A 7695-nucleotide genomic window follows, 5' to 3' on the forward strand; every position below is an offset into this window, starting at 1 on the left:
GCCTCATCCATTTGTGAACGGCCTGCTGACGCTCGGCTCATTCTGTCCGCTGAAGGGGGTCTCTCCCTTGCAACTGAGGCAGCCTCTTCCACTGTCCCCCGTGTTGAACTGAACACGCTCAGTTTCCACCAACACTTAGAGGTTCCTTCTTTGCCCACCCCGGGGGCAATGTGCAAAAAATCAGCCTGCAATATCAAATACAAATCTGCAATCAAATACAAATCGATCTACAATAAACATGACCTTCCCTTCCTTGGGAAATGTTGTATTTGTCACTTAAAATATTTGTATTTCCTGCTATGTTCTTGATCTGACCGAAAGTGAAAGGGAATGAGGCACTGAGCAGTGAAATCTCCAGAAGTTGGAGAAGAATTTAACACTGCTTTCCCAAAACGCAGCAGCAGAATTAGGGACGGAACCCAGATCAAAAAGGCTGTAGCTACCAGAGGGAAACCTTACAGCGCTGTATCTCTTTCTAGATTTAATTCCCATACAGCTAGCTCTGGTGCGCTGACTGATGTACACTAGGAAATCAGCAAACCTTGGATTCACATCTCTGTAACTTCTTGTAACATCTCGATTCGGCATCTTAAACAAGAGCCACAAAACTGATTAAACTTTGGGGTTGATATAAGAATGTATCTTTGCAGTAAACTTAGTTTTCATTCTGTATTTCTGCATGGGGAGGTCTGGCTGCCGTTGTCACCTGTAAAGTCACTTTCAGATTCATTTCACTGATACTTAGACGTGACCAGTATTTTGCAGTTTCAGACTAAATATTAGAGTTGCATTACTTGACATCTCTCTGAATGTTAGACCTGGTCTTTATGGCATCCCGGGAGAGTGGGAGTTGTCATAACCTATAAAAAGACTGACGTGATTGTGCCTTACATCAGTAGTGGAGCGCAGGGGGTTTCGGCCGTTACCTCCTCCTGCTTGGCAGTTGCTGCTCTGAGCCCTGTCCCTCTGGTCGTGTCTTCCTGCTGCCCTGGCTTGATCCCTCATTTCTGGACTGTGTTGTAACACATCTAGCCCTGGAAACAAATATCAAAACGTGGCTGTGTCACAATCCACACGCTACAGCTGATGGTTCTGGGGGATTTTAGCACTGCGAGGAGCTTCACGTCCTTCATTTCCACGCATAAATGTTTTCTGCTGAAGAAATAAACCATGCAACTTGTCACATGAGCAAAACAGAAGTACCAGTTTCTTTCTGGCCGAAGATGAGGAAAAAAAAAACCCTGTAAAAGCTTTATCTAAACCAAAAGATCTGATTTGCATTGGCAAGACTGGTTGCTCATACTTCCCTCTAGGGTTTCTCAGCAGAGCTGGATAAAGGGCAGTCTTGAGCTGAACGCAGCGGATGATTCTTATCTCTCAAGGACAGCTTCCAGAAACTGTAAATCCCACTATGGAAAACAACTTGGTTTGAATGGAAGGCACTAAGCAGGCTGCATGTCTGGGTTGCAAATTAAGGTGGCTACACTTCTTCCCACTTTTTTAAATTCCTGCATGCCCACTAGCAAAAGAGTGGTGTCCCTGTTTTAATGGAGATTTGTTTTCCTTTGCCAAAGGTTGGATGGTACAATGCTGTTCTCCAGCCAGCCTTTCATCTCCCCTACCCAGATGACACACTGGCCTTCGTGGTCCTCAGCACGCCTTCAATGTTTGAGAAAGCCCTTAAACCTTTTGTGAACAAAGAACGGTTAAAAATAATCAGGGATCCTGTGGATCAGTGTGTTTCTCATCATTTATCACATGTGAAGGAGGTAAGAACCTGAAATACCAATTCCTTTTACTATTGTGGCGTATAACCAGGTGGGTTGAGCAGTCAACAAAGCCTTCCAGGTTCCTGCCCTTGCTCTTTAGAAGGGTAAAGCGCATTATTCGTGATGGTAAGAGCATCAACAGGCTGTTGACCTGCTTTACTTGCATAGTCTGTCTCTTTGCCATTACAACCTGTAGCTACGTAGACTGCTTTACAGTCATAATTTGAAAATCCAAGGCCACAGGCGTGCTGATAGATTTCAGTAGCAGGATGTGGAAATCTGCAGGCTTCACGTGTGCCTGATTTGCTAGCATCCAGCACTTCCATAGTGACAAATCTGGGCTGATGTTTTTTAATTTTCCCAGAAATTCCCTGACCAGAAGGTGGACATCATCTTTGATTACGAGATCCTACCAAGCCGAAAGCCCAAGTTCTTGGCGCAGACAGCTGCCCATGTTGCTGGAGCCACATATTACTACCAAAGGAAGGATGTGGAGCTTGATCCTTGGGGTAAAAAGGTGAGGCAAAAACACAATCTGGGAAGAACCACCAAACTGCAATCACTGAATTATACAACTGTTGTTTACTCACTAGTTCTTCCTGTGGGAAAATACGAAGTCCAGATCACATATAGATGCATGAAGTGTTTCAGGCAGGAATCGGAAGCTTCCAGGATTCTTCGGGGTGGTAGGGAGATGCATACATGGAGAAGAGTATCTTGATCTATTAAACCTACTTAGACAGGAGAATACATTTCAGTGTAAAAGAAGACCTGTTATTTGGAGCATTATAAATAGAAAAAAAAATTGCACTGTGGTTAATTTCTGTGTTAGATTTTCAAAAAGGGACCTCTCCTCACATTACAGGGTGGTTTGTGTGGGCACAGGAGAATGGCAATGAAATGCAATGCTTTGAGCCACGTGTTCAGGAAAGAGCTTTCCTTTCTTCCCTGTATAGCACCCCAACAAAGGGGTAGGAGTGTGAGAAGTTGCATCAAAGCTTGACGCTTTGAACTCTTAACCATTTCTAGAGACAACATGAGACATCCTAGATCCTTCTTTTTTCTTTCCAGAAGATCTATGGCGTATGTATCCATCCCAAGTATGGTGGTTGGTTTGCTATCCGGGGTCTCCTCCTGTTCCCAGATATTCAGGTACCGTTCCTGGAACAGTCTGCCCCTGTTGACTGTGTGAGCACACAGGAAAAAAGAATTGAGTTGCTGGAGCAGTTCAATTTCCACTGGCAGGACGGCCGCTACAGGGACATAATTGAAGTGAAGGAAAGGTACTCGGAGGAGCAGAAAGCCTACTTTGCCACTCCTCCAGCGGAGAGATTCAAACTGCTGGGGCTGACACAAGAAGCCCAGAGAAGCACATTTCACTGAGTAACACGGCTCCATGGAGGGGCAGAGGGCAAGCAAACTGTAACTCGTCAGCGCCGCCTTTTCCACGGTGCTGAGGAGGACAGCATGCTGATACAGAGATAGCAAATCCAAGCAGCGCATGCAGCGTCCCAATCCAAACATCAGCTTAGAGTAAGAGGGAGCACTGCATCGTGGCACTTGTGGTCTGGAGGAAGGTGGGAGCAGTCTTTCTGTGCTGTTGGTGATTTGATGTGTCTTTTTGGGAGTCTGGTAAGATGCCAGTTAGCCTTTGGTTGAGAAAAGTTCAGACACCCTGGCAACTGGAAAACCTGTGCTGCTCATTACAGAAGTCATTTTTGTTCTCAAGATTTTCTTCCCAAATGTTTTCGTTTTATTCTGTGTAAGGGTAAAAAAGTTAATTTTTAGTCATTGTACTCTGACTTTTTTTTTTCATCTGAACTCAGGGCAGATACTTTTTTAGATGTATCCAGCATTTTATTATCCTGTGTTATAACCCTCTCTAGGGAATAAATGTTCAGTCTTTTCAGCCTTGCCTTCCTCAGAAAGAAAATTTGTCCTGTATTCCCTCACTTGCAGTGAAGCTGGCTTAATTTAATTAAGAAATCTTTTAATGTCTTCTTTCCTTAACATCCAAAAGAAAATTCTCCAGAGATTGTTTCATTGAGTAGCGTGGTCCTGTACATGCAGCAGGAGTGAGCAAAACACAGCCAACAGCAGCCGCCTCCTTCAGGGTAGTTAAGAGGGGGAAAGGGACAGGACCAAGGTCACAGCTTGAGTCTGATACGTTTCCTCTTCACCCAGGGTCAGCTTCCCAGAGCAAGGTGACGTCTTTAGGTCAGTTTTAAGCACTTATCCACTGTATAGAGCAGCTGACTAAAATCTTTGGAAAAGTGCTGAATAATGTCTATGTGAGTGGAGTTTTTACTCACATTAAGATCACTGACTGAAAAAGTCAATTCTCATGACCTTTTTCTAAGGTAGATGAGGTTTGAATTTAAAATACTCTTCAGTGCCGTGCCAGCACACACCCCATACACCACAGTTTTACTACCATGGTTTCCTGTGGTACTTTCCGTATGGGGGAGATCGTAAACCTGCACGCACATAAAAACCATTGCACAAATCATTGTCACATGCGCAGGCAAACAAGCAGAGAAAAAAAGAGGGCAAATATTCATGATGATCACGTTACTTATATTGCTGGATAAAACATCTTCAGACAGAAACATAACATTTTTTTAGATTACTTTGTCCTGTTAGATTTGTTCAGAGGTTACAATGGCACTGGGGATCAGGAATTAATTTATCTTAGAGCACTTTGAGGCTCAGGCCTCATTAAAATAATATAATAAATTAGAATAATATTTTGTGGGAGTTTTGTTACTTGACTGCAGTGCAATGCTGCAAATCGCTAAGCACTTTTTCCCTTTCCTTGTTACCAACATGATGATGCAAAAATACTCACTTTGCAGAACTGAACCCTTTCTTTTTATTTTATGTTGATTCTTCTTACCTTTTGGAGACCCAAACACTAAGGCTGCCCTCACAATAAGTCACTGCTTGATACAATTTTTTCATAGTCTGTATACTAACGAAGCATAATCAAAATTCCGCATAACAAGTTTGTTTTCCTGTGAACGGAGTAGTGAGCAGGTGATCACTGGGTTTGTACAGTGTACTTGCTGTTACAAAAAAGTCTGTTGCTTTCCATCCGTTGTTCACCACATCTAAGGCAGACACCTGACTTACTGTGTGGTAGCAGCATTGTGATTTTTAATTTAAGCAAAATAATGAAATTTGTTTAAATCATGTTCTTTTGTTACAGAATTACTTCTGGTTGAAATATTGGTTGACCTTCCAGAACTTTCCAGCTCGACTGTAATTTAACAGGGACTTGAGTTAATGGTTCATATTAGTAACATATACAAAATACTGATTCTCTTAGAACGATAAATACAGAATGGAATAGGATTTATCTTTTCACGTTACAATTTAAAGTAAAATATTTTGCTATTTTGGGGTTGATTTCTTTAAAATATTTAATATTTTGTCTTACTTCATTTATTAAACAGATTACCAGAGCCATTTCATTTCAATTTTTGTAATTTATTTCTCTTCACATGGTATTTTGGTTAATAAAATATACAAAGTTGTAAGTAACCCTCAGTACTGTGTATTTTTATTTAAGCAATGCAATGATTAACTTGTGGAGAGCTAAAGATGTTAAAGTGAGAATCAGTCACTGTGTTTTTAACATACTGAAAATAGTGGGCTACCTAAGACACGCAAAATCCAGTATCTCAAAACAAAAGAAAAAGTTAGTTATCTTAGTAGAAGTTGGTGAACTATTATGGCAGGCTCATCTGGGGTATAATAAAACATACAGCACATTATGAATAAGTCTAATAAATGTTCCTCTTTACCGGGTCATTTCAGCAAGATCATTTAACAGCAAGCACATGACAACACACGTTCATTTTTCCCTCTGTTCTAGCAGTAACAAAAGTTCAAGGTGTCCAGCGATACATAACTGGTATTTGAGGGATTTTCCCTCTGTAACTTAAAAGTAATAACCTGTAAGTACCGGAATTCTTATTTGTTAAAACATATTAGTGAATACTGAGTCACCGTAAGGGCAAATCTGTGTTCTTTGTGCTTCTGGCAATACAGTTATGTCAGGCAAAATGGAGTACAAAATTATTATTATTATCATTATCATTATCATTATCTATCCTACTACAGTAATTTTGGAGTGAATTCGATTGGTTCTTACTGGCTTTCTCTTAGCCAGGTCACTGAGATCCACACCTGCGGCTAGTAATTTTCTTTCCTTCCTGGTTGGAGTATAATGGTCTTTGTCTTATAAAATTGAAGTTTGAGAACCTGTTTGACTTACCTCTTGGGACAAGACTAGACATGGTGAGGAACGGATCACTCTTGGATCCTGAGGCATTGTGAAGACATTCTTATTTTTGGCATTTGCAAATGTCAAACAAGTAATTGCAAATACTTGGATAGATTTACTAGTTCAAGTATCACATTTTACATTTTTAGACAAGTAAGTTTTTCACTAAATCCTAATTTTTAAACATTTATTAAAGTATCTTTTTTCTTCAATATAACCAGTAGAGTGAGTATTCAAGAGCTGAACAGGAAAAAAAACCTAAAAGCTACTTGAATTTGAATTCAGTTTTAGCAACAAAATATTCAGTATATATTCAGTTGATAAAATATTCTATGGAGAATTAGCAAATTGTGATGTTTTCATGCACATAACATTTACCATTCATCCCCTCCTTCAGTTAAACTTTCCTTTTTTTGACTTCATCATTAGCCTTAAAAGAACTGAGATTTTCGTTAAGGTTAAAGATGTGACAGACAATACCGATTAAATGCAAAGCACAACCTAATCTGGTGACAAGCAGCCATCAGGATTATTGCTTAGAAAGGAAAAAACACTTTTTTTTTCTACCAGTTAAATCAGTTATATCTCAGTGGTGCAAGAATAAGCACTGATGTTTGCTTGGGGTATGAAGTAGAGTCTGGCAAACTTAATTCCTGATAATTGCCTTATTTCCTTCTCCTGTAAAAAGGATGGCTTGTAACAGTCCTGTCTTCCTCTACACTATGGAAGACTAAAGATGGTTTGCTGTATAAATCAGTGCTGGTGTGTCAGACAAAAATAGCCAACCTTATGAGAGTAGTGCAATCTTCTGGGGTTTTTTTGTTTGGGTTTTTTTCAGTTTCTTTTTTTTTTAAATAGGGCTACATTGCCCTCCTCTGGGTCAGAAGCATAATTTTACTCATTCAGTATGGTATACGTGGTCTTTCATTAATTTGTGACTGAAGTTATTGGTGGTGTAGCTACTATTTAACATGGGTTAAATTACTGAAAATGCACAGTGACTTGAATTTGACTAAAAAAAAATCTGAGTAAAGACTTCTGTATTTCTGAAAACAAGAAGTGGCAGCTACCAATCAGCGCCACTGTGGTTATCAGCACTCTTTGTTCGGCCCCATGCAAAAAGTACATTTAGAAAGTTAGCTTTGAATACTGATTTAAGCGGCAACAGTTCCAAAGTTCTTCCTCTAAGGGGAAATTTTTTTGCCGTTTACTGCAGTGGAGAGCCAGCTGTACCTCCGCAACCTTTACTTTCACAAATTCATCTACCAAAACAGACAAATGTATTCATGAGACTTTTTTGCTGTTAAGTTGGCTTCCTGTCATATCATATATCCTGTGACAGATCATCAATCACGTTTGCTTCAGAAAGCGAACAGAGCACTTCCCTTCTAGGTTTTCAAGGAGGAAACAGAAAGAACCAAGGAACACAAACGCGCTTTTCTTTTCTCTCTGTGACTGAAAAACAGATAGATGTTCACATTACTTAGGAAAACATCTCTTTAGATGAAAAAATGGGGTGGTATTTTTTTTTCCAATAACTGAAACACAATAATGGGAAATATGGTGGGAAACTTAACAAAAAAAATATTTTATCATAGAATGAGCAATAAGATATTTCAGTGGAATGTTTAAAATCTC

General features: G+C 39.9%; 1 protein-coding gene across 1 annotated transcript; it reads left to right on the forward strand.

The window, feature by feature from the left end:
• Positions 1-1576: 1576 nt before the first annotated feature.
• Positions 1577-5432, forward strand: MMACHC (methylmalonic aciduria (cobalamin deficiency) cblC type, with homocystinuria). Its single transcript, XM_009287303.2, has 3 exons — positions 1577-1769; positions 2134-2286; positions 2841-5432. Exons 1-3 carry the CDS (start codon positions 1665-1667, stop codon positions 3150-3152), a joined length of 570 nt encoding a protein of 189 aa, XP_009285578.2. The 5' UTR covers positions 1577-1664; the 3' UTR covers positions 3153-5432.
• The last annotated feature ends 2263 nt before the right edge of the window (positions 5433-7695 follow it).

Source organism: Aptenodytes forsteri, unplaced genomic scaffold (genome assembly GCF_000699145.1).
Source record: "Aptenodytes forsteri isolate BGI_AS27 unplaced genomic scaffold, ASM69914v1 Scaffold119, whole genome shotgun sequence".
In the NCBI taxonomy this organism is placed as follows: domain Eukaryota; kingdom Metazoa; phylum Chordata; class Aves; order Sphenisciformes; family Spheniscidae; genus Aptenodytes; species Aptenodytes forsteri.

Excerpts from the sequence above, each read along its gene's own strand:
- MMACHC (XM_009287303.2), top strand. The coding sequence starts at position 1,665 with ATGTTTGAGAAAGCCCTTAAACCTTTTGTGAACAAAGAACGGTTAAAA. Across the intron at positions 1,770-2,133 it reads ATTTATCACATGTGAAGGAG|AAATTCCCTGACCAGAAGGT; the intron begins GTAAGAACCTGA and ends TAATTTTCCCAG. Across the intron at positions 2,287-2,840 it reads TTGATCCTTGGGGTAAAAAG|AAGATCTATGGCGTATGTAT; the intron begins GTGAGGCAAAAA and ends TTTTCTTTCCAG.